Source organism: Megalops cyprinoides, chromosome 2 (genome assembly GCF_013368585.1).
Source record: "Megalops cyprinoides isolate fMegCyp1 chromosome 2, fMegCyp1.pri, whole genome shotgun sequence".
Lineage (NCBI taxonomy): Eukaryota > Metazoa > Chordata > Actinopteri > Elopiformes > Megalopidae > Megalops > Megalops cyprinoides.
Window position 1 is genome coordinate 65,462,501 of NC_050584.1, and position 26,219 is coordinate 65,488,719.

Sequence of the window (26,219 nt, forward strand, 5' to 3'; positions counted from 1 at the left end):
TTGGGAGAAAGGGGCGGTGCATGGCGTGGGTGTGGGTGTGGTGGTGGGCGGGGCTGCTGATTGGGCTGCGGGTGGGGCCAAGCTGCGGAGTAGCCCTCTCATGTGTTCTCTCCTGCAGACTCTGGGGGATAGAGTGCGCTCCGGCCATGCCGAGAGCAATGGCTTTGCCGGCCACGTCAATCTGCCCGACCTGGTGCGGCAAAGCCGCTCCCCGCTGGCCACGCCCGCCGAGGGCCCGGGGCCACTCCCCGGCGTGCACGCTCGGGACCCGGACGCCGTAGCCGAAGTAGGTGAAGGAAGTGGCCGTGTTAGCCCACCCTCTGACCTCCGACCTCCGACCCCTGACCCCCCTGACTCCACCCATCCCACTCTTCGTCCATCCCAGCACCGTCACAGACGTTCCATTTAATGGCCAGATATTCAGGCCCCGGGTAACGAGTTTGCAACTGGGTGTTCTGCGCTGCCCTCATCACCCTGCCATCTGGGGACGTTCCGTTGTAGCCCCCTCAAGAACGTTTGTAACAAGCCTCGTCACTTACACTTCAGCAGTGGAGTAGGCGGCTTTCAGCTTGAAGCAGTCATGAGAGCTGAATATCTGGTCAATAAATAGGATATCTGTGGCGCTGTCTTCTCTATAACTGTGCTCTGCCTCAGAACCTGTGTCTCGTGCTCCCTAACCGCAGGGAACTGCTACATTCTCTTCAATCCACTGGAAAGTAGGGCGCTTCTTAGGGTGTAGGGTACCAGACGAAACAAGGCCTGTCCTGTCTCAACCCATCACTCTTTGTCCGATATGCTTTTCCTTGGTTGGTCGGTTGGTTTGTTTGTCGTTGGTTTTATTTGTTTCTTCTTCTTCTTTGTGTGTCTGGTTCTTTATTTCATTTGCCAAAGCCTGTGTTAAAGGCAGTGTGCTTTTCTGCTCGTCTTAAAGTCACGCCTCCTGCTCTCTCCACACACACTACACACACACACACACACACACACATACACACACACACACACACACACATACTCTCACTCACTCACTACTGTTGTGTAGCAGATGCTGTTATCCAGAACAACTTATGTAAGTTACAATTTTTACATGTTACCCATTTATACAGCTGGATATTTACTTGGGCAATTTTGGGTTAAGTACTTTGCCCAAAGGTACAGCAACAGTGCCCCAGTGGGGGAATTGAACAGGCAACCCTGTTACAAGTTAGAAGCCCTGCACCTTACCACTATACTACACTGCATACACTCACATGCACACACTGAAATGTACACACACGCACTCACATGTTCAGACTCACTCTCTGAAAAGCACACACACGCACGCATGCACGCACACACGCACACGCACACACACACACACACACACACACACACACACACACACACACACACACACACACACACACAAGCTCCCTCTGCTGGTAGCTGTGAGCGTATGCGCTGTGACGTTGGCGCCCCCTGTGGGTGGATTTGGGGCGGGACAGACTCACACCTCTCTCTCTGCTCGGCAGTATGGGATGGGGGGCGGCTCCAAGGCCTCCTTCACCCCATTCGTGGACCCGCGGGTGTACCAGACCTCCCCCACGGAGGACGATGAGGATAATTTGGCCACAGGTGAGCACCTCCTGAGAGCAGCTGGCGAGTCTGCGCATGTGTGTGAGCGCCATCTCCCTTCCAGTACCTCCCCCACCACACCCTCACCCTCCTCAGAACCCCCCTCCCCCCCCCCAACCCCGCTGCCATTAGGACACCCCACCTGACGAAAGGCAGAAAAAACCAAATAAGAAACGAATACAAAAGAGAGGAAGTCATTGATAACGCGGTAATGAGAATGAGAAAGGAAAGCTTATTTCACTGAGTGTGATCTGTGGAAGCAAAGCAGCAGGGAGTCTGAGTAAGGAGAGGGAGCAGCCGAATGAACAGAGATTACACAACGATAGGAACGTCACCGAGCTGTGAGATTTCAAACCGTTCCAGGACCGTCAGAACCATTACATCCTGTAAAACCTAGACGCTCAACGCTTTGCCCGCAGCAGGTGTGTGTGAGGGGATACATGCTGGTTTCTCTGTATTTCATCCTCTTCCTCCCCACCCCCGCCCCCGCCCCCGCCCCCCAGGTCCGTTCGCCAGCGAGCTGCTGCGGCAGGAGCAGGCCAAGCTGAACGAGGCGCGCAAGATCTCCGTGGTCAACGTCAACCCCACCAACATCCGGCCCCACAGCGACACGCCCGAGATCCGCAAGTACAAGAAGCGCTTCAACTCCGAGATCCTGTGTGCCGCCCTGTGGGGTGAGTCCTGCCCCCCCCCCCACCACCCCCCCTCCCGAGGGCTGTCAGGCTGTGTCCGAATGTGCTACGATCACCGTGGCAACTCAGAAATGCAGCTGTCCTTTTACTTTGCAGTTGAGGATCCATACGGTGCAAACACTCTTTAAGTGTTAACTCAAGATTACCTGCTGAGTTAACACTTAAAGAGTGTTAACCCTCCAGAGTTTGTGGGTTATTACTCAAAAACAGCAAGTAAGGCTCTGTCTGAAAATACTGCATGCTGTTGCGTCATGATCACCATGGCCTAAGAAAGCCAGCTGTCCTTTTACTTTTTGCAGTTCAGGATCCATACTGTAAAAACAAAACAAAAAAAAATAGAATTTTAATGGTTTAATGCACCTGAGTCCCTCTCTGTCTTCAAGAAACATCTGAAGACACAGCTCTTCTGGCTCTCACCTGAGCACCTGAAACAGTACCACCTAAAGGAATTTCACATGTCTCAAACTGTTTCCTATTAAACTGTAAAAAAAAGTAATCTAATGGTTTAATGCACTCATTATCGATACTAGCTAGCTTGTACTTTGTCTGGCTAACTATTGAAACTTGGTCATTCAGCACTTCTATTATTGTGACTCCTTATATGGCTTTTGCTTGTGTTGTACTCTGCCTCACTTGCAAGTGGCTTTGGATAAAAGCATCTGCCAAATGAATAAATGTAATGTAAATGTAGCACACTCTAACTGTTAACTCGAAGGCACCTGCTCGGAAACAGGGAGCACATTAACACTGACACCGGAGCTCAGTGGAGAAAGAGCGGTGAGGGACCACTGAAGGTTGAGTGTGGACGATGGCGACCCCCGGTGGTGCAGTAAAGTATTGCGCCTGCGTGTGGATTTCAGGAGTGAACCTGCTGGTGGGCACGGAGAACGGGCTGATGCTGCTGGATCGCAGCGGACAGGGGAAGGTCTACAACCTCATAAACCGCCGGCGCTTCCAGCAGATGGACGTCCTGGAGGGCCTCAACGTCCTGGTTACCATATCAGGTGAGTGGGAGCCCCTAGCCCCTACCATTCTGGTATCAGGTCAAGTTCTCTCCACACTCTTCCTGCCGTTTCACTGATTGGTGTCTTTACCTGGAGCAGGAGGCGTTAGAGGCCGTCTTTGAACCAGGCGGTCAACGAAGAGTTAAAAGCGTGCCAGGTGTGGTGGCACCCCCCCCCCCCCCCCAGCTGAAACGCTGTCTCTTCACAGGGAAGAAGAACAAGCTGAGGGTGTACTACCTGTCGTGGCTCAGGAACCGAATCCTGCACAACGACCCGGAGGTGGAGAAGAAACAGGGCTGGACCACAGTCGGGGAGCTGGAGGGCTGCGTCCACTACAAAGTGGGTACGTACCGCCGCGTCCCGCTAATGACAGGCGAGCGGGGCTTCCTGTACCCCAAAACGGGTGGAGCTGTCCCGCGCCATTGCTGACAGAGACATCTGAACCAATCACAGGTGGAATTCTGGTAACGACACTTCTGACTGGTCAATCGAGTCAGTGATTGACGGCTCTTTGTTGCCCCGCCCATCACAGGGCTGGTGAGTCTTTACTCTCCCCTGACTGGCAGGTGAATTCATCTGTCTGTAAAATTAAAACAAGAAATGTAATCTAATGGTTTAACACACTTGTTATCTCTACCAGCTAGCGTGTACCTTGTCTGGCCAACCGTTGAAACCCATTATGTTTTTTTTCTGCCAAATGAATAAATGTAAATGTAAATCTGTCTGTCCCTGCCTGGACTGATCAGATCCAACAGGGCGTTTACAGACTGGGAATGTGTTTGGAGTAGAAATACAGAAATCTCCCCCAAATCGCTCCCAGCTGACTGAAATACTGGGTGTTCCTTTGTTTTCCAGTGAAATACGAGAGGATCAAGTTCTTGGTGATTGCTCTGAAGAACTCGGTGGAGATTTATGCGTGGGCTCCAAAACCTTACCACAAATTCATGGCTTTCAAGGTAGGAATGAATCACCCTGGCTGCTCGCGGATTAAAACGCTTCCTTTCTCTCCCCTTCGAATCATGCATGAGAGTATATTTGAAGGGGACCATTTTAAGTTGGATTATTTGTTAAGAAGATTTCCGTTAACTTGCCAAGGCTCTAAAGAAGACAGGAAAGACTTAGGGTTTATAGTGTCACTGTTCTGTTTGAGTGAACACCGTCACCAATTCAGATCACTGCTGAAAACGTGTGAGGCATGAGGAAGGACAGACAATCAAGCTGAATTTGATTCGGACCTGTTTGTAGTTTTGTGATCAGTTAGCGTCATGTTCTATGAATTTACAGCTAGCAGAGTCCTGTTGATAACTTGCTACCTTATACAGAATCCGGCCCAGCGTTTAATGTTGCTCAGAGGTCACGCGATGCGCTGTGTGGTGATTGGTGGTTTATTGCACATGTGGGCGGGGTCTGGTGGCTGACCCTGTCAGCTTTTCTCTCTGCAGTCTTTTACAGACCTGCAGCATCGGCCGCAGCTGGTGGACCTGACCGTGGAGGAGGGTCAAAGGTTAAAGGTTATCTATGGTTCCAGCGTGGGTTTTCACGTGATCGATGTGGATTCAGGGAATCCCTACGATATCTACATACCGTCCCACGTAAGTGACACAGAGAGGCCCCCTGCCCCTCTCCTGCTCCGTGGCCGTAGCCTGTCTCTTTTTTAAGCTTTTCCTCCAGGGATGGACTGCCCAGCTACGTTGCTGCAAGCGTGATGTCCCCGGGGTCGTGGGTGTGATTACAGATGGACAGAAAAGTGGCTCCTTAACCATGCAAAACGTCTGCAGTAAAAGTCTACTGACTCTCTACTGATGACTGTCTCTCCCCGATCTACGACCTTTGACAAACCTAAACCACCGAAGAAATAAACTGTCGTTAAAAAAATTCAAATAAATAAACCAAAAGTTCCGCTCCTCGTGCCATGAACACGAACCTGCTGCCGCCGCTGCCGCTGGTTCCAGTTCCGGTTCTAGTTCCGGTTCCGGTTCTGGTTCTGGTTCTGGTTCTGAGGCGGCGGTGGCGGGGGGGGAGATGATATTGTTGCAGCAGTTTCTCGCAGGGAGAAGTGCTGGCCAGCGAGGGGAAGAAAAGGAGGGAGAGACAATGAGATGGCGCCGCCTGGTGGTGGCTGTTGTGCACTGCGCTTCTCACACAGGCTGACGTGGCGTGTTCCCTCCCCCCCTAGATTCAGAGCAGTGTCACCCCACATGCCATTGTGGTCCTCCCCAAGACTGACGGAATGGAGGTGCTTCTGTGTTATGAAGATGAGGGGGTCTATGTGAACACATACGGCAGAATCACCAAAGACGTGGTGCTCCAGTGGGGAGAGATGCCCACCTCCGTTGGTAGGTTTGCAATGCCACCCTCCTCTCTCCTCTCAGCCCCACGGGGCTCCCACGCTTCTGAGACAGGCGGCGAGCGAACCTTCCCCCCGCCCACACACACCGTCCCCGCACACCCCCCCCCCCCCCCCCCCCCCGCTCCCCACGTCGCACGCTGTCCACCACATGCAAAACGCACCCCCCCCCCCCCCCCCAGGCAGTGCCAGCACCCTCTCACACACACACACACACACACACACACATATGTATAATACACACAGGCGTAATACACATACACATAGTATACACATGTGCATAATACACACACACACACACACACAGCCACACATACATATGTATAATATACACACAGGCGTAATACACATACACATAGTATACACATGTGCATAATACACACACACAGCCACACACACACACACACACAGCCACACACACACACACACGCACACACACGCACACACACACACGCACACGCACACACACACACACACACAGCCAAAGGGAGTACACCTGATACAGGGGTTCTGTTACCTCTCAGTCTCTCACATCACATCTGGATATCATGCCCCATCCTTACCCCCCCCACACTCAAAAACCACCACCCTCACCCTGCAACAGTACCCCCTAACCCTGCCCCCACACCAGCTAACCCCGCCCCCCACCGAACCCAGGCCCAGACACAGAGAGGAATGTTTTATCACTATCTTTTACTTTGTGTACATCACATTCTGTCCTTATTTATTTCTGTCTGACAACTGTCACTTCATTTTAAAAGCCACCCCTACTAAACGCCAAAACGTTCTGTTACGTTTGTGTGTTCGTTGGTTTTTACTGTCCTTTTAAGTGCGTTTCCTTTAATTTTGCTGTTGGTCACTTTTTAAGCGTCTGCCTCATGAGAGAAGGCCCTTAACCAAACGGTTGTTTCTCTGAATGACAGACCTTTCTCTGAGACACAGTGACAACATGGCTGCAACAAAAAGAACGAATCCGAATAAGGCACTGTGTTCCAAAGAATTCTGGAATCGGGAGTTCATTGCAAGTTTAATAATACTCTAGTGCCATCAGTTTCACTGCATCTTTCAAATGAAACTCTTTTCTGTTGCATAGCAACAGTGCGGGTGGTGGAGGGGGTAGCTTGTTCTTATCTAGGTTTTCATTGAGAGAGAAAAAGGGGGTGTGGCGTCCTAATGAGGGTCGTCCTGGTAAAACGCCCGCAGGCCCTCTATCACCTGGCCTTTGGGGGCTCTCAGCTTCACTGCAGAGAGCTCTTTGCTCCTCTCACAGTCAGGCTAGCAAGGCCAGGCCCATCAGCAGCTTTGTTAACGATCTGAGACTCATGGCTGCTGGTACCCTGCAGTATGCTGTCTGCAGGCTGCACAGGAGGTTGGAACAACAGTTTCTTTTCTTCTTATCCAACATCCTCCTCGAGAGCAGGGGTGAGGCAGATCAGCATCCTCACAGTCCATCTTCCCCGTGTGTCGTTATCGGTCTAAAAGACCAGGCCCCGCTGTGTTGCCTCGCGCTGCGGGGCGTAGCCTGCGGTTAAAAGCGATTTGCATGCCTGTCTGCTGTACGACAGAGGCTGTGTAGCGTGGCGTGCTAACGGACTGCATCAGAGGGGCGGTCTGAGTAAACGCTTCCTGCGGGGCGTCATCGCCAGGAAGGTGCTGACAAATCCTCTCAGAGGAGACGCCTTTCTGAAGAAGGCACGCTCTCCTTCCCAAAACCCACACACTCCGCTCTCCTCTGATAATGTGACTTGCCAAAACTCTTCAAGGGTGTGCCAAAAAAAATCTTCAGAAAGAAAATAAAGAAGCCGCCAGCCATGTAGTCAGTCTTTAACAGCTCCATCCTGTTTCTGCTCTAGAGAGAAATATGGGTGGCAGTGAGAGGGGACAGAGTGACGGGAACAAACCTAAAGTGGAACTTAAGTGACTAAAGGGGCGGGCGGCAGTGTAGCATAGTGGTTAAGGAGCAGGACTCGTAACCGAAAGGTTGCCGGTTCGATCCCCGCTGGGACACTGCTGCTGTACCCTTGGGCAAGGTACTTAACCCACAATTGCCTCAGTAAAATATCCAGCTGTATAAATGGATAACATTGTAAAGAGCTGTGACCTATGTAAGTCACTTTGGATAAAAGCGTCTGCTAAATGAATAAGTGTAAATGTAAAGGAAAACTTAACAAAAGATATAAAGGAACTTCGTAATGCCCAAAAAACAAGCTCCATGTCCAAACCAGTCTCTTGGCACAGAAGGCGCAGTGTCACTCACTCTGGGAACTGAGACAGAGAATGTCCTCGCTTCCACTTCACATTATTGAGATAATGTATGCGCCAATGCTGACCAATCACAAGCAGTGGCTGTTTTGCCCACTCAGTCAGGTGTTTCTCAATACACCAGGGACAGGTGGGTGATTGAACTGCGCTGCTCCTTGTGGTCCGCACATACCTTTCTCAGTAAAGCGCGCGGGTGCCTCCCAGGTGTGTGTGAAACTGGCTGAACGAGGCAGCCCTGGCACACCTGGTGTAACTTCACTCACTTCACTGAACCTGTAAGTTCTGACAGCCAGGTGTAACGTCAGCTTCCTGTAGGGGAAGGGTTCTGGGCATCGCTGCGATATATATCAGTTCAGTGTTCTGTGTTTATCTGTTCAGTGTTTTAACACTCTCAAAGCCAAATGTCCACTTGCAGTGTTGTTTTTTTGTTGTTATTGTTGCTGTTTATTTGTGTCCTGTCTTTGAGGAATGTAAGTGTCCTTTGTTTTTTTTTTTTTATTATTATTGTGCCATTTTTATCCAGGAAAGGAGATCAAAGAAGAAAGTTCTCAGACCAGTCACTGTGTCAGTCTGTTATCCTACACAAAATTTCCCTCGTCCAAATCTGGCCCTGGGTGCTTATACAGAAATCAAACCCCAAACTGATTTAATCTCCACAACGTTACTGCAGCCCTACCTATTATTACGGTGCACCATTGCCACCTACTGGCAGGTTAATGCAAAGCACGCCACAGACACCAACATATGTCCTGGTATCCAGAGTATCTCCTGGATCGCGATTCCTGTGAAAGAAGGAAGGAAATTTCATTATTATTATTATTATTATTCTCTGGGCAATATGTATATATTTTCCTTCCAATGAACTATCAGGAACTACGCACCTCTCTTCTGAAGATTCTTGGAGACACTAAAAATGAAATCTCATTGCCACGTTGAAAACTATCCAGTTTCCTTCCTGGTCCAAGTGAGTGGAGAGAGGTCCCGGGTCAGAACCGGGTTGGGTGGGGTCGGGGAGGGGATGTTTAGAAACTGCTGCAATAATTGCCTCCTACGTGGTCCGGTTTGTTTCGCCACGAGCCCAGCCCGGTGGCGCGCGTCGGATTGGGTTTACCGTGGGACGTCAGAAGTCGTCGAGGACGGGGGGGCCGAGTGTGTGATTGCCTGCCCGCCCCCGTTGGTCAGCTCTGTCCCCTCCTCTCTCTCTCCCTGTCCCACAGCCTACATCCACTCCAACCAGATCATGGGCTGGGGAGAGAAAGCCATCGAGATCCGCTCAGTGGAGACGGGACACCTCGACGGAGTTTTCATGCACAAGCGAGCTCAGCGATTGAAGTTCCTCTCAGAGAGGAACGACAAGGTAATGGGACCGCCCTCGCTCCAACCCCGAAAACCCCACACGGGGCATGGCTGCCAACACCAGATCTGTCCTGGTACATCTGTACCAAAAAAAGAGCAACCTTGTCCCACACAATTCCAGGGTTAGAAATAATACTTTTGGTAACAGGGTGGCTAGTGTATGAAATAACACACCACTCTGTTGGATTTTTCACCAGCCAAAATAATGTACAAAGTAATGTTTTTAAATACCAGAATTGTACAGAGCTGTTGTCTGACACCGTAGCTGTTATCTCAAAATATCTTCAATTCATATTCACAGGTAAGTTGCTGACAAATTTAATTCAAAGTGAGCGCTTCTACATGAACTTCTTCATGAGACAACATCAATCAGACGTGTGAAGTTAGGGAGTTTTCATGGATCAACTATCCGTGAAATTCCCGCATTATAACTAATGGATCTTCCTAGGTGAACAATGATTTTCATTCATATAAGTGCTCCACAGTGACACGCCTTGCTTTTCCTCCAATCCACCGATTAATTTATTCCATTTGTAGTCGTACATTTTTTTCATTCGATCTCATCGATAAATCACGTTAATCTTTCTTTATGTGGTAATTAGTAAACCAGCAATTGTCCTGACAAGCTGGCAGTATAAAATGCCTAAAGCTTTCTGTAATTAACTTACTACAAAAGCAATTGGAAGTTAATTCATCACATAATTCATCACATCATAGCTACATTTTACCTGGATCCTGCGAGGCACACATCCATATGGTAACATTAGCAACATCATATATTATTGGCCAGCTAAAGAGTAAAGCTAGCTACCTAGCTAACCATCAAAATAGCATTACAGCTAAAGCTGACGGATAAAAACGATAGTGTTTGCCTCTGCTACAAGCTAACTAGTAAGCTAACCAGACGGACATTATCTAATTAATTTAACTTTTTCCCACGCACTTAGCATGCTTCCCAAGAAACCGATGCTGATCTCTTCGTGTGCCGTCCTTGTGTTGCTTGTCATTAGGATTGCTGCTTGTTGGGCTGAAGCTTCTTAGAGGGCTTGATGTCTGTAATGTTTCTCCGCATTTTTAAATCGATCGTACAGCCAGCTATCAAAACCTGCAATGTGATGGTGAGGGGTTGCTGACTACCTCTCAAACAAAAATTAGTTACTGAATCAAGCCGTATCTTCATGCAGTAGATGAATTTGCATAGGTTGTGACCCAGCAGACCCAGGTAATATACCTGATACACCATTAGGATTCCATCTTCAGGTGATATTCCTTGTGCTCTAAAGTGAACACAGACACTGGTAGTACAGTGCACACATCCCTAAAGGCCCGAGATAAAAAAAAAAAAACCTCTAACGTTCCACCACAGGCGGCTAGACACTGGTCATGCAAATTAGGAAGACGCATTTTTCTAGTGTTCTATTGTGTATTACTGAGTGCATTATGATGTAATCAAGCTCTGACACAGCTCTGACGGCATACCCTTATGTAGCTCTCCAGGAGGTTCCCAAGCGCTGCAGACCTTCCCACAATGCCTTGTTTTCCCGGCAGGTCTTCTTCGCATCTGTCAGATCAGGAGGCAGTAGCCAAGTCTTCTTCATGACCCTAAACAGGAACTCTATGATGAACTGGTAACTCCCCAGCATCGCTGTCCACGCAGCATCAACCTTCCCAGCATCACATCTGTAATCGTGACGTACATGTTGCCAAGGAATGAGGTGGAGGAGGAGTGGGGGTGGGGGTCGGGGATGGGGGGGGGGGGGAGCAGGGAATAAAAGGAAGAAAAGGAAACACTCGGAGCCGGCTTAACAGCGTCAGCTTGGAGGGACTTGCAAGTGGGCAGGGAGGGCAACACCCCCTCCGAAGGCAAAATGTCGCTGATGCTACGTGACCTTGACAACCGAGACAGCTGGGAATGCAAGCTGAGGAGGACCAGGAAATACCCCCCACCACCAGCAGGTGGTGCCGTGGAGCAGCTGACCCCTGGGATTGTTAGTCTGAACTGCACACGACCTTCCAACAGCAAAGCCTGCGCTCAAGTCTCTCTGGAGCTCTGGTTTTGTTTATTTCTTTCATCATGTGATCTTTGTTATTAATTTTTTCTCCTCTTTGGTGAAGGGACTGGTCTTTGAGCATGTAGGCCTCAATGTTCTGATTTGAGGGCTAAACTGTCTTTGGCTCTGCGAGCACGCGCACACACACGCACACACACACACACACACACACACACGCACACACGCACACACGCACACACGCACACACGCACACACACACACACACACACACACGCACAGACTGCAGTAATGTTCACTGAAAAGGCTCTGAGAGAGACCTAATATGCTGACTTTGTTACGGAATAAGTGCTTCTCATGGTCTGAAACCTGGAGCTCCTCCTCACTCCACCAGTATGTGAAGACGTACGTGTGTGTGTGTGTGCGCGCGCGCGCATGTTCCCCCTCTCAACCCCTCCCAGCTGCCAGTTCTTACCAGAAGATGTATTTACTGCCCCTTTTCTTTCCCAGGAGCGAGGCGCTTGATCTCTCACCAAAGGGCAGAGGCCGACTTAACAGCCCTCAGTGTAACTGTGGCTGCAGCACAGCAATAAAGACTGGTGGCTTTGGTACTGAGCACCGTGACCTTTAGTGCTAGTGAAATACTGCTTTTTCCTTTGGGGACCCCCCGCCCAGCCTCTCTCTCCTGCCCCACCCTGCACCTGCCCCGCCCTGCCCCTGCCCGCCCTCCTGCCCTGCCCTTCCCCGCCCTGCCCCTTCCTGCCCCGCCCTGCCCCTGCCCCGCTCTCCTGTCCTGCCCCACCCTCCTGCCCTCCCACCCCCAGGCTCTCATGACGCTGTTACCTGTGCAGCCCCTTGGTTCTCCTGTCCTCATTCCTGCCTCCAGCAGACTGAATGGAGAGTGAGTGTCTCTGAGGGCTAACTCACTAACTCATATGCTTTTTGAACAGGCATCTGTTTTTCTCACTTTGATATCTCCAACCATGGGTTACCTCTGATTTTTTTTTTTTTTTTTGTTAAAGCAGGGAAAAGAAAGGTATCCCCCCCCCATCCTAGCCTGGCCTTCTTTTGTCTTTCCTTACCTTAATGGTATCTCTTTGAATTTGTGTTTATTGGCTCAGCAGACATCGCTTACGTTTCTGCAGTGTCCATACAGGTGGGTAGTGTTCAGTGAAGCCAGTCAGTATGTGTTCCTTGCATGAGGGCACAACAACTGAGCCAAACCTGTGTTGGTTTTGTAAGGCTGGCTGCCCTAGTCAGACAGGGCAGAGAAACTGGGCTTTTATTCTGAAGTGGGAGTGTGAGAGGACAGACCAGGAAGTAGGTGTGCCAAAACTGGCTCATGGCTACTTTTCAAAATAAGAGCAAACAAATATTTTGTCAATAATGAACACAGCCAATGTTTTTTTTTTTTTTAATTTGAATCGCTATTAACCATGAAAAGGAGAGTCTGGGCCATTTATTCGACGTTGCCTGTGTCTATTCAAAAGCCTTTAACACCTGAAAGGCACAGTACTGGAAGGACAGGAGATAATGATTATATCATCAGAAACATGATATTTTACAAGTAATACAGATATTATCACTGTTGCCTAGTGGCAGGATGTAGTTGCACAACTTTTTTTTTTCTAAAATCTTTTTTGTGCTGCTTTTATAGGTTCAGTTGAATTGTGCAGGTATTTGAAACCATGAGGATGGTGTGTGGACCGGAGTTAACTGTTCTCCCAGCCAACACAGAGTGTTCTTATGATGTTGTTGCTATGTTGTGGCAATGCTACAATGTAACAGCAACGTTTTGAGCATGCTGTGGGCAAAGGCAGTCAGGGAATATTTCTGAGATTCAGTCTTAATCCCCATTTATGGAGAGAGTGCTGTAAATCCAGCCTCAGAGAGAGTCTACAGTGTGTCATTAACCTTTTGTTAACACAGGTAGAGTAACATGACAAAGAGTTGCGGACCTCAGGAAAAGCTAAAATATATATTTTATTGAGGTCAGTTGTGTTCAGTGACCGCAATAGTGATCTGTCTCAGCTCAGATCACAGCACTCCTGCACATCTGCGTTGGAAGTTTAAATTAATCTACACATGATGTTGTCGTGTTGCTTTGGTAGGTTTGAGTACAGTTATCACACCACACTTACGGGACGCCCCTTCAATATGTGCAATCGTGTAAAGGTCTGTTGTACGGTAATTTGCAGCAAAATGGGAGTTTAATTTCTTTAATTTTGTGACTTACTTTTCAGCCTCTTCACAATTTAGACTTCTCTTTAAAGTGTTAAGATTTTTTTTTTCTGCGAATATATTCTGGGAAGCATGATCTGAGGGTGCTGGCTGGATGGCGGAACTCGTCTGTGGTATCAGAGATGTAGAAGTGGGATTATGGGAGATCTCTCACAGAGAGTCTGTGTTTTTTATGTTGGCACTGTGGGATGTGTTTGTTTCCCATGTCTGACACAAACGGATTTCTGTCAGCCCGATTGCGAAGGCCCTCTGGGGCAGGTTCAGGTGTTTGCCTGAGTCCGGGGTCACTTCAGAGAGGGAACTTAGGGACAGAGCATCAGTGCCCGCCAGACCTTCGATGGAGACGGAATCCTCCATCTTGGGTCTGCTTTGTGTGTTGACACTTCACTTCATATTCGCAGGAATATTCTCCCACACACACGCAAACGGGGCTCGGCGACAGAAGCTCCTCCTGCTAACCCACAAACCTCTCAGAACTTTGCTGCGACGCTGCAGCATCGTCAGTATTTCCGAGGCAACTACAGGGCTGTCAGATCATTCTGTGATGGCTGGGTCCCTGTCCGGGGCTGCGATCCTGGTGACGGCGACGTCACGGATCCTCCTCCCCTCTGTGTGCATGCGTAGTCTGTGGTATGTTTTTATTTGGGGGAAAAAAAAAAAAAAAACTTTGGCCACTGTATATTTACAGTTCACGAGAGGGTTCTCTTTTTTTCTCTGACTTACACTTCCTTTGGTGTGAAAGTGCTTTGTAATATGCATAAGAATGTCAAGATTGTCTGAAACGCAAAAGGTATTAATGTCAGTTATTTCCTATAAGCTTTAAAGTGGTATCATTTGTGAATTTTATTTTCTTCATGTCTGCTGTTTGGATTATGATTTGGGAGAGGAGAGATCATTTTTAAGCATTTAAAAGGTGTGTTTTTCTGGGTCTCCAGTAATGTTTGCACAATATAAATATTTATATTTGAGATAAGAGTTAATAATTACTAAATCATTGTGGTGAGATCAGGTGTGTGTGGGGGGGTGGGGTAGGGGGAGTCCTCTGAAACAGGGTTTTAGCAATAAACTGTTCTGCTGATTTGATTGGTTAAGGTTTGTTTCCTTTCACTTGGGCCTTCCTCTGACTGGAGCAGAGCAGAAATGGGGAGGGCCCTGCCCATCTCTGGGTTTGGTGTCTGCTTCACTCTCCACTCGCCAGGGGGTGGAGCTTTCGTCGAGGCAGAGCTGAACTAGCCGATGGCTTTTCTGCGGGTGTGCGCCTCGTCTCTTGACTTTCCAAGTACTGTTCATGGTTTACGTTTTCAAATGACAAAACATTCATAATAATGCCCTTTTTGTTGTTGTTTTGTTTTTCAATAAATACAAAAGTAAATGAAACTAGTACCCTGTGCTGATATGGTTTTGTCTTTGCTCCTAGTCATTAAATGTTGCGCACACACATACATACACAGTTACATACATATATACATACATTTATTCAGTATATAGAAGACTGTTGTTGGTAAATGATGATTTGTTGTAAAAACGTTTGTTTGAAGCACTTAATACACCTTACCGCTGCTGGCTTTGCGATGGTCGCGGTCCGGTCGAATGTGGCGCATGCTGGACCGCACATAAGCTCCGCTCCAGCTCCGCGCTGTTGCACAGCTGTTGCAACGGGGTTAGCGGACCAACTGAACGCAACTGAACATTGGGCTGCCATCGTTCCTCAGCAGCATGTGCCGGACCGCTAAGTATGCTCGCAAATCCGGACACTGAACGTTTGGTTAGTAAGCTACAGCTAATGTTAATAACATTATAATAACAATGTGATTAGCCACCCCTCCTCCCCCCCCCCCAAAAAAAAAAAATTCTAGGTTTATATAGGAATATTGTTTTTAAATATGATTATGCTACAGACTACTACATAAAAATCAAAAAATGTTAACACCTTGACAGACATGCGGGAGTTAGAGTTACAGAGTTTCAAAAATTATGATATACATAGTCATTTTTAGTGATAATATCATCTGCTCAACAAGATATTGGGAACATTCAGGATTCTAATTTGTATCATCTGAACCAGTACATTGCATGGACTCTTGAATCTGATTGTGGTGTCTATCAGCACTAATATGCAAAGTGGCTCATTTTTAGGTGGGCCTAAACTTTGTAATTTGGGTTTGGGTTAGGGCTAGGTAAGCGTTTAATTACCAGATTGGAATTGTACCATTGTCACCACCACTCAATTATAACACTCCACTCAAATGTGAGAAATATATTAAAATACTTTACAAAAATGCCAGCTACCCCAAAATAAATGTATCAGTTACAAAATACCAGAGGTGAACACCCTGGCTTCAGAAAGTAAAAGTCCTACCATGTATTTGTTCTACCCATTCACTAAACAAGGTGATTTCACTAATTAGCTCCTCTACCTGCTGAAGAGTTGTGCTAATTAAATTCAGCTGGTGTAGCGCATGGGTGGAATAAATACGTGGCAGGGCTTTTACTTTCTGAAGCCGGGGTGTCCACCTCTGCAAAATACGCGTGCGCTAGAACTGTAACCCTGACATGTCATGGATTTTTAAAAAGGGACCCAAACTAATAACTTCAGTAGGGGCGTAATAGGAGTCAATCTGTAACAATATATAGGACATTTTATTGTAATGGCATCATATAATAAATACGCGTTTTTAAAGACGGAATGGATAACTAGTCATTGTAAAACACTTCAATATATGAAAATGTAAACATGTTAACTGTCACACTCTGAATGTAGTCTGACAATGTTGTGTAATGCTAATTAGTTTGGAGTGAGTTCGCATTTACATTTAACTGCTTAGCAGACGCTCCTATCCAGAGCGATTTACAAGGGTTACAGTTCCTGTTGTCCAGTCATACAGCTGGGTATTTACTGAGACAGTTGTGGGGTAAGCACCTTGCCCGTGAGTGCAACGCTGCAGCGGGGAATCGAGCCGAAAATGAAAAATGTTTCAACATAAATGAAATGTGTCGAGGTTTCATCCTAAACGCCCTTCACCTACTCTACACCATAAACTCTCTTTCTGAGGTGACTTTGCGGAGCGCGTCTTGCGTAGTCAATCTGTCGGAACTGCACAGGTTCTGAAAAGTCAGCGCTGCAGCAGCGATTTCGCAGTTCATTGGACGAGTCGGGGGAGCTGGGCGGAGCTTCTGTAAGCTTTGCCATGGTCATCTGGTAACGACCCCCAGTCTCCTGCTACGCTGTTTAATAGTAAAGCGTTTATCTTTAACCAGTTCAGCTAAAGCTACTGTCTCTCAGCTAAAAAGGTTACTCTTGTACCTTCTATAGTGTTCAAGTGTCCGGTATGCAAGCGTGGTGGGTTGTACAGGTTTCGTAGCGCGATCGGCTACGACGCTATTTATAAGGTTGTTAATTCGGGGGCAGAGTTTACGTCAGGCCGTAAAGGAGATGGCAGAGGCTGCAGAGCGACGAGGCAGGTGGGTTTGGTGCGGGAGCAGTGTCAGCCGGGGTCGGAAAGAAGGTGCGTAGCGTGCGGTAAGTGAACTCTTATTCATTTTGATGTGAGGGAAAACGTCAGGAGAACTGCGACTGTTTGATGGTACGATGAGTAAGGACTGTAGCGAGGACGCTAGTGTTTTTGTGCTGGTGTGAAGTTAGCGTGCTTTATTAGCGACGAGTATTTAGTAGGATAGGCTAAGTGTAAGGACGATAGTAACGATGCAAGTGTGTGCGCCCTGGTATGCTTCAGTAGCGGTGAAGTTAGCGTGCTCTATGAGCGGTGAGTATTTCAGCGTTGTCAATCAGAAGTTAGTTCACGGGGAGACGCTTGGTATAGATAATCAGTCGTCAGTGGTTTTCCATCACATAGTTAACTGTTTAGCAGGATAGATTGGTTGCATAGGTGGTGAGGGCGGGTATGGAGGGGGTGTGGTTCTGGGACGCCAGAACTAACTGTTGAGCCTTCCCGAGGTGTCGTGGGCCTAACTCAACGAAACACAAGAAAAGGGTATATGATATACCCCCAATGATATGCTGGTATCTGGGCGCCTAGTGGTGTTTTCGTATATCATTGTGCAGAAGCAGTTTAGATTCTCAGGTGGCATTGGGGTGGAGTTTGTCGGGTAGAGCAGTAATATAGCTTTTCCGAGAGTCCGCATCACCGGGCCAGTCATTACTGAATAGGAAATGAATTTGCTGTTCTGTAGCACAGGTGTATAGGTATTCAGATCTTACCTTGGCATTGGGCTTGTCGTCTTATTTGAGCGCTTATTCTGGTGTTTATGGCACTTTGTGTTAGAATGAATTTTAGACGCTAAATATTTCATGTCGCCTTCCACAAGTCTACAAAAGTATTAATTGAACGATTGTTATAAATGTGCTAGTTAGTTTTGGTGTCTGTTAGTGTATGAACTGGCAAAAACACCCTTACGGTTAGCTTTTTAACCTTTCCCTAACGGAAGAGTATTCGTGTACTGTCAAGATAAATCCGTAAATGCGATGCAGTGATTCGCTGCACGGGAGTGTGAACACTGCAGCATAACAAGCAGGCGCACAGTCTGCCAAATCACAAAAGTCCACATTTTCATGGTAGCAACAAGTTGTTAAGGTCCAGACGCGAAAAACGAACTTATTAGAGAGAAAAGTCGGCTCACACAAGTAATTATGAGAAAGAATACCGTAAACGGATGGTAACCGCAGGTCACTTGGCTTTGTTTATATAGCAGAGAAAATCAGTGTGAAGTGTGTGTTTGTGAGAAGCGTAAAAATGGAGCTCTCGGGTCCTTTAGGCATGTGACGTTTTTTCCATCGTATGGATTAAGATTTAAGATTTTGAAATACATTTTATACTTATACAGAAAAAAACATGTAAAACGTAGTAATTATTTTGAAAGCTTCGTCACATGAGCAACTCGCATGCCAAGTTTTACCCAAGAAGTGCTGTCTTCCATCCTTTAGAGGCAAACTGAAGTGTAAAGCATTGCTTCAGACTCTGAATGTTTCGGTGCATTCCAGACTGTAGGTATCACAACTAACAAGTTTGTACTGCAATATCAGACGGTTATTTTTGAGTCAGTTGTGCATGCGCGTCCATATTTACACGTGATTTGTAATTGTGTGTGTGTGTGCGCGCGCATTTTGCAGTATCGGGTAGGAACTATGGTGCCATTAGGCAGTTATTCACATTTGTATGTTAGTTTTCATTTGTTCCTATTATTATTTATGCATTTCATAAGATAATAATCGTCATAATCATAATGAAGAATGTATTCTTTTGCCTGCTTGAATCAATAGTATAATAACAAGATGTGAACGTTTGAGTACCACTAGTTCACATCTAGTTACTGTTTTATTGCAGTCAGCTTCGTATACTCTAATTTTATGGCGGTTCTTTCGTTCTTTTCCAAATTGAGGATGACCGAGCCTCTCTGCCTTCTGGGCCACTGTCTTTTTCACTGTCGCTGTTTCATTTTACGCTGTTCGGTGAACCCATTTCTGATAAATGGAAATGGTTCATAGGCATTCCACTCAAGATCTAAATCGTCGAATTACTCAGTTTTGTATTATTGAACTGCTGAGTTAGGAAAATTTAAATGGGCTGTTTTACTCTTTTGCAAAGTAGCAAAGCAAAAAAATCTATACAGCTACAGTAATATGTAAACTGACAGTCAATTAAACAATTTCCCTGGTGATTTTTTTATTTCTTCAGAAACTCTCTCAGAACGTCTCAAACATGTGTTGAAGCGGCCTTTATACATAGTCTATAACGTAGTCCAGCCGCTCAACATATGGCATATTTGGTAAGATGTACGTCAGAGCGGTGCCTGATGCTCTCTGCAACCAGCGCGGCGCTTCGCACCGAAAGCGCAGGGTTGCCTGGGAAATTCCTCCGTGACCACGCCCACTGGAAGGCTGCCGCAGTAAAGCCGTGCGCGCATGCGCAAACGCGTTCCCCTTTTTTGTTGGAAGGTAAGGTTTGCATGGCGCGTGCTTCTCTCCGCAGGAAAATAATAATAAAGAACTTGAAGCAATCTATCCACTAGTCTTTACTGAAGCGAAACACGCCAGAGCTGTGTCTTCCTCGGACCTGGGGCCCGGCGAGGGGTCTTGAGGAGTTGTTTTGCTTGTCACCGGTGCGGCTTTTGGGCAGTAGGGTGTGGATGCGCGTTGAATGTTTTGTCTTCTCTCCGGTAAACTGAAATGAAAAGCAGGCACGGGGCCTGCCGCGCGCTCGCCTGCAAACATTGATCTGATAGCCGAGTTAGTTGGATTTTTTTGGGCTATCAAGCGACATCCTCCGTTTCTGTTTAAAGAAAAGCACCCCGTCAGTTTACGAGGGAGGGCAAATTATGTGCATAATCCACGTGACCACTTCGAAGAATTTTGTCATCTTGAAAATTAAGTGTTTGCTCGTGCCTTTCTGTTGGTTTGTGTCTGACTAGCCCTAGAGAGTTAGGTAGCGATAACAAGATGGTTAACGACCCATTTCCAGCATGAAAGAGGAGAGAAGCGACTCAAAATGTGGGTTTCTGGAAGTAGTCTCCTGTTGTGAAGTTTCACTTTATGTGGCTAGTCATTATGGACTGACCTAACAGTCAACGGCAGTTTCTAGCCAGCTGGTTTCATTGTTGGAATCAGACGGTTGTGGTAACTACAGTTTATGGATTAGAGCTAAAAGAAACGGCAAAACTGATTATCGGAATAAGCAAAAGGTATGATCGCAGGTCCACCTATGATCCAGTAGTGGCTTGCTAAGTTTATTCCAAGTTAATGACTGCAAAGTTGTTTGTTGACAGTGAGGACTGAAAGTGTACTGGTTGCAAGTTACAGGCCTGGCTATCGATATGCATGTTATTGTTGTCTAGCTAGTGAGCGAGACGGTTGTGAACAAGTCTAACCCAGCTAGCTAACCGCAGTAGGCTGAGGTTCTGAATGCTAGCTAAACTAATGCTATTTGAGGGGTCTGATGTACTGACCGCGGTTTCCATCGTCAGTGGAGCAAGACAGCGGGGTTTGCGAGAGGTAGTCGCCGGGTTTTTCTAAAGTTTTGTCTGCAAGCATTGCGCTGGCTTCCCGTTGGAAGCACCATGATGCTGCAAAGTTAGCGGATGATTGTCGCTTCCGCTTCCCGAATGAAAGCTCGCGCAGAGCGAGGACACGTGGACAGGGCGCGGGGTGGTGGGGTGGTGGGGTCGGGCGGAACGAGGCCCCCATTCATTCTGCAGAAAGTGTCCCACGAAGCAAAGCGTCAAAAGCAGGACTGCTGCTCACTATCGATGGAAGCCTCGTCTTTGACATTGCTGGATTGCTTGCTGTCCAACTTGCATTAGTGGGTTTGTTTGATTGGTTGGACGAGAAAATGCTTCGGTTTTTTTTTTTTTTTTTTTAGCGATAACGTCATACCTTTTAAATGTGACGCTCAGCGTGTCCATAAATGATTGAAATGTGAGTTAAGTCAAATGTGTATGTGTTTATGTACCCAGATGTTTATGCCGTTCCTGAATTCAGGCTTACCAATTATGAGGGGAATTATGAATTAAAGTTTGAGTTGTGCGTTGTGAGAACTTGGTGTCACTGATGCTAACGTAACGCTGGTTGTAAAGATTTTTGCTCCCTTGCTGTTGCCATCTTAGTATATATTGTGATGGCCTCGAAGGCCAGGTTGAATAAGGTAAATAGCTGCAGTAGTAGTTCTTGATTTACAGGAGGCTGGCCGTTCTGAAACGGTGCTTTTTTTGTGCCGTCCACAGCGCCCCGTCCTTTGACCCGCCATGGCAGACCCTGATATTGATTTTACCGCTGGGGACGCTGGGGCCTCCAGCACGTACCCCATGCAGTGCAGCGCCCTGCGCAAGAACGGCCACGTGCTCCTGAAGGGCCGCCCCTGCCGGATCGTCGAAATGTCCACCTCCAAGACCGGCAAGCACGGCCACGCCAAGGTAACGCCCGGGCGGCCGTGTGCACGGCGGTGTGCGCTGTCTGTCCCGGGCTCCCGCTGCCACTGCTCCCGGGTTTCCACAGTGTTGGGTTCTGCTGGTGCCAGTGTCATTTTTTTTTTTTTACATAACATTATTGGCATTTAGCAGACGCTCTTATTCAGAGCGACTTGCATCAATTACAGGTCTTTACAATGTTATCCATTTATACAGCTAGATCTTTACTATATTTACCGGGCAGCTGCAGGTTAAGTACCTTGCCCACGTGGGTTAAGTACAGCAGTAGTGCCCCCGTGGGGAATCGAACTGGCAACCTTTCCGTTGCCAAGTCATGCTCTTTAACCACTATCCTACACTGCTGCCCCAACCCACACACACACGTGTTAAGGTGTTCGCTCCAGGCCGGGGGGGTAGGGGGGACTTTTCTGGTCAAGGAAATAATTGTTTTGAAAATTAGTTGAGACGAATGGTTGGGATTTTTTGAGTAGTGTTTCTCAATGTCTTATTTATAGGAAAAGACTGAGAGTCCATTTCTTCCTGCAGGTCCACTTGGTTGGCATTGACATTTTCACCGGCAAGAAGTATGAAGATATCTGTCCTTCCACCCACAACATGGATGTCCCCAACGTCAAGAAAACAGAACTTCAGGTGCGTTTGCTCTATTGGATAGGGCACCTTTTAGGAGATTTCCCATTCCCTTGTGTCCAGTGGATTGGTGTCATGAAGAAATGTTTGCAGAATAATTCGGCAGATCCAACGCTTTCTTTCTACCGTGCTGAAGTTTGCTCCCAACTAGTCTAGATGTTTCTATTTAAGGAAGCGCTGTGGTGTATTTTTTTGTAGATTGGACTTGACCAGGGATCAGCAGGGACTTGACCAGGGATCAGTCCTAATTAAACCAGTCACTGTCATTCTAAAATATTATCATTATTATCATTAAACATCCAATTCTCAGGTCTTGTCATTTTACCCAGTTCATCCAAAGTGGCTGTGTCCTTTTTGCTTGTAGTAGACTTGACAGGGGGATCCTAAACTAATAATTGCTGGTGTGTCGGCTCTAAAGTGTGGTAAACGGCAGTGCAGTCCGGAAGGCATCTCATCCCCACAGAACAGTGGTGCATCTTAGAATCCATTACATCAGTTGCTTACCAGATGCTCTCTCTTAGTGCGACTTGCATCGCTTCAGATGTTTACGTTCATTTATACAGCTGGGCGTTTTCCAAGGATATTGACTATACCTTGCCCAAGAGCAAAATGCCGTAGTTCCGCCAGAGAGGTGGACCAGCAACCTTTGGGTTACTAGCCCTGTTCATTAACGCTGTACCACTCTGCTGCACATTGAACCCAGTGTGCATGGCACCATGGGGTGTGGTCTTCAGGTTAAAACGAACGTTGGCATAATCTCAGCAATGTCCCTCTCCCCTCGCTGCCTTGACTTCCACCAAGGAGGTCCCACCTCTTCCTGCTTTGTTCATGCGTCTAGTTATTGGAGTCATTAAGAATTTGCACCGTCTGTCCAGTGCAGCCTCCACATTTACGAGCTTTCAGAGTGTGTATAGATATCCACTGTAAGTGTTCTTACAGCACTGTGGCCCTCCAGAATGGAGTATGTCAGTGTAATAGGAGAACATGGCACAGAGTCCTGGGCTAGGAGCTCTGCACACGATAACTCTGTTGGTTGTTTGTGCTTCGCTCACATTGTCATTTAGCAGGTGCTCTTTTCCAGAGCAACTTGCATAGGTTAGGTTTTTATGTGTTATCCATATATATAGCTGGATATTTATTGAGGCAACTGTGGGTTAAGTACCTTGGAACCAGTACCAGGGGAACAGCAGCAGTGTCCCAGCGGGGAATCGAACCAGCAACCTCCGGGTTACAAGCCCTGCTCCTTACCACTATGCTGTACTGCCGCCCCCACTGTTGTAGTTGGCCCCACAAGATTCTTCCATCATCGTAGGTAGTGAGGGGAGCGTGAGGTTTCAGGAACCTCATAACGGAAGGAGCTACAGTGTCGGGCTCATATGAAACATTTATTGCATTGTTCTCTGTCACAAAAAACACTATGATTGGTTCACAGGGATCAGTCAAAACAGCATGTGATAGGTTCACCGGTCTGGGGGTTGATGAAGGCTCAGTCCTCTCTGCATTATCAGGAGCTGCCACTGTCTTTGCAGACTGCCCGTCACACTTACAGGCCGTTGGGTTAAAAGTTAACAAAAGGATTTCCTTGAATATGCTTCAGTGTAGTCTCGAATTCAGACTTTGCTCTGTTTCTCTGAGGTTTTATTACTTAATAAAGTGGACTACAGAGGCTGCCTCAACATCAGCTTTCTGTCAGCAGAGCAAGAGTTCATAGGTGGCTATCAGTTAAAGATAAATTTCACACTCACAGTGTGGAAATTTTTTTCATAGTTATGAACACATAGAATAGCTTCCCACATTTATGGGGGTAATGACGCCAAGTAGACAGCATGCGTTTGCTGTTGCAGGTGATGCCTGCTGTGGCCGCTCCAGCTGGTGTCTAGTATCTAGTGAGACTGAAGGAAATGACTTAAATGAGTTAGTTTCACTTCCAGGCAGGCGTTTTAAACTGAGTGCACAGAGAAATGTGTACATACTGTGACTTGTTTTACTTTACTTTTTTGTATGTTTTTTTTTTATGTAAACATTCAGATACACTACTGCTGTCAGCTTTTGGAAATATCCTTCCACAGATTCTCTCTTCATTTATTTATATAAATATCTATATCCTTCATTCACTTCATTGTGCTGTTTGTATTTTCCAGCTAATTGGCATCACAGAGGGGTATCTCTCCCTGCTAACAGATAGTGGAGAAGTGAGAGATGATCTCAGGCTTCCAGAGGGGGACCTTGGCAAAGAGATTGAGAGCAGATTTTCTACCGGGGAAGATGTGATGGTGAGTGTGTTGGGGACACCCCCCTCTCCCCTCTCTGCACTGGCCTCCCAACCCCCGGAATTGAACCCGTAGCCACCCGGTCACATGCAGATCTCCTTAACCACTGTACCACACAACACCCCCCCCCCCCCCCCCATGAAACCAGGTGAAAGAAAAAATGACAGCAGCCCCCTGTTAAACTCTTGTGGCTGTATCCTCTTTACCTGCAGAACGCTCCATTGCAACTCCCAGGAGCAGAACGTGTTCAGGAGGGTAAAGCAAGCATCTGTAGTACCACTAAACAACTAAACCCCTGTTTCTGCAGGTATCCATGCTGTCTGCCATGGAGGAAGAGGCTGTTGTTGCCATCAAGTCAGTGGGTAAATAGGACCGCACTGGGCTCCAAGGCTGAGATGACTCCTACCACAAATCTTACATTTTGGTTCTAATTCTCACCAAAGCTGCAGCCTGCACCTACAACCTCAGATTGTTTTTTTTTTTTTTATCCTTCTAAAATCTTGCTGGACCTTTTTACATACAGCTTGTCTCATAGGCCTTTTGGCATTCTGCCAAATCACTGTTTTGTTTTTTTTGCCTTCATTTCTTTTAATTTTGCCTTCAAAAATGTCAGTCTTGCCACTTACATTCCTGAATGTTAAAAAAAAAAATGGGATCCAATTTTGTAAGATTATTTTTTTATATTTCTTAGATTAGTGCAGAATTTATGCCTTTTTGGGGGAAAAAATATGCATTTAAGTTGTAGAGAAGAGGAACAAAAGACGTAACTGACAATTTTTATTTTTACTGTCTCCTCTGGGGAGATGTACTGTTCCCATGAGGGAAATATTTGCAACAGAAACTGAACCGGAGACCAGGTATCCTGGAGTCAAGGCTCACTGTGGAAAGCTGGGATGTCGGTAGTTAGCACTTAAGAGCAGGCATTGGGCTCTCTCAAAACATTTCACCTCCTTCAGACAAACCTAAGTGAATTCTTTTTGTTCCACCTTGAGGAAGCCTCCCTCAAAAGCCATGACAGACGTGGTGGGTATGGGGGGCGTTATCTCTGAACACGACGCCTACCCATTGGCTGTCACTGGCAACTGCAAGAGTCCAGGCCTGTGCGCATCTCACCTAGATAGGCTTTTCTGAATGTTTTACCAACGCCTTGTAGCATTCTATAGAGGGGCTCAATCACGGGAAGGGCGTTAAAGTTGAAAACCTTTCAAACCTTTTTTTTTTCCACTCGAGGCCTTTGTCACCAACTGGAGTTAGCAAAAAAAATATGAATAAAGTCGGGAAAAAATAGAGAGACTCCAGTTGCTTGTTTCTTTTATTGTATTTATCATGATTAAAAATGAGTTAAGGTCTCCCCAGTGCCATTGTGTTCAGTTTCATTTGAATTCCTTTTCAGACACCCTGAACCGTCATCTCATGACAATTACATTTAGTCATTTAGTAGACACTCTTATCCAGAGCAACCCACAGGAGGTACATACGAAAAGATTAGGGTGAGAGCAGAAACATTAAATAGTACTATTTTGTGCTAATTGTGTCAGTCTGACTCAGTCATTTCATCACATATCACATTCTATTAAGTGCCATAATAGGTGCAAGAGGAAACATGAGGATTTGGCAAATGTGTGTGAGGACATAGTGTGTGTTCAGACTTAAGCGTTAGTTGCATTGAGTTTCAGCAGAAGAGTTTTGAGTCTTTTGGGGGCGGGCGCTCGTTTCACCACTGGGAGGCCAGAGTGGAGGAGAGGAGAGATGACTGAGAAGATGGGCCCTTCTCAGAAGGTGGTAGTGGCAGGAGCCCTGTAGTGTCTCTGGAGTGAAACTGCTGTAGTTTCTGAATGTACTGTGCCATATGTACACGTATG

The 26,219-nt window shown here is 46.9% G+C and overlaps 2 protein-coding genes across 6 annotated transcripts in view; both read left to right on the forward strand.

Moving 5' to 3' along the window:
- Positions 1–10,975, forward strand: part of LOC118772584 (traf2 and NCK-interacting protein kinase-like) — a 109,430-nt gene extending 98,455 nt beyond the window's left edge. For 2 of the 4 annotated variants that reach the window (XM_036521048.1, XM_036521045.1), the window contains 10 exons: positions 119–286; positions 1,509–1,611; positions 2,115–2,285; positions 3,164–3,307; positions 3,516–3,650; positions 4,163–4,263; positions 4,750–4,899; positions 5,484–5,643; positions 9,134–9,273; positions 10,821–10,975. In XM_036521048.1, coding sequence (XP_036376941.1) covers positions 119–286; positions 1,509–1,611; positions 2,115–2,285; positions 3,164–3,307; positions 3,516–3,650; positions 4,163–4,263; positions 4,750–4,899; positions 5,484–5,643; positions 9,134–9,273; positions 10,821–10,904 — 1,356 coding nt within the window. In that variant the 3' untranslated portion in view covers positions 10,905–10,975. The remainder of the gene's footprint in view (positions 1–118; positions 287–1,508; positions 1,612–2,114; positions 2,286–3,163; positions 3,308–3,515; positions 3,651–4,162; positions 4,264–4,749; positions 4,900–5,483; positions 5,644–9,133; positions 9,274–10,820) is intronic. The other 2 variants (XM_036521047.1, XM_036521046.1) reach the window with 2 other exon arrangements.
- A 5,776-nt stretch (positions 10,976–16,751) lies between these two features.
- On the forward strand, positions 16,752–24,889 carry LOC118772835 (eukaryotic translation initiation factor 5A-1-like). 2 transcript variants are annotated; one of them, XM_036521460.1, is made up of 5 exons: positions 16,752–17,042; positions 21,257–21,445; positions 21,986–22,090; positions 24,229–24,360; positions 24,665–24,889. In XM_036521460.1, exons 2-5 carry the CDS (start codon positions 21,278–21,280, stop codon positions 24,725–24,727), a joined length of 468 nt encoding a protein of 155 aa, XP_036377353.1. In that variant the 5' UTR covers positions 16,752–17,042; positions 21,257–21,277; the 3' UTR covers positions 24,728–24,889. The 2 variants fall into 2 exon arrangements, with proteins under 2 accessions (XP_036377353.1, XP_036377354.1); XM_036521461.1 differs by lacking the exon at positions 16,752–17,042 and adding an exon at positions 19,421–19,475.
- The last annotated feature ends 1,330 nt before the right edge of the window (positions 24,890–26,219 follow it).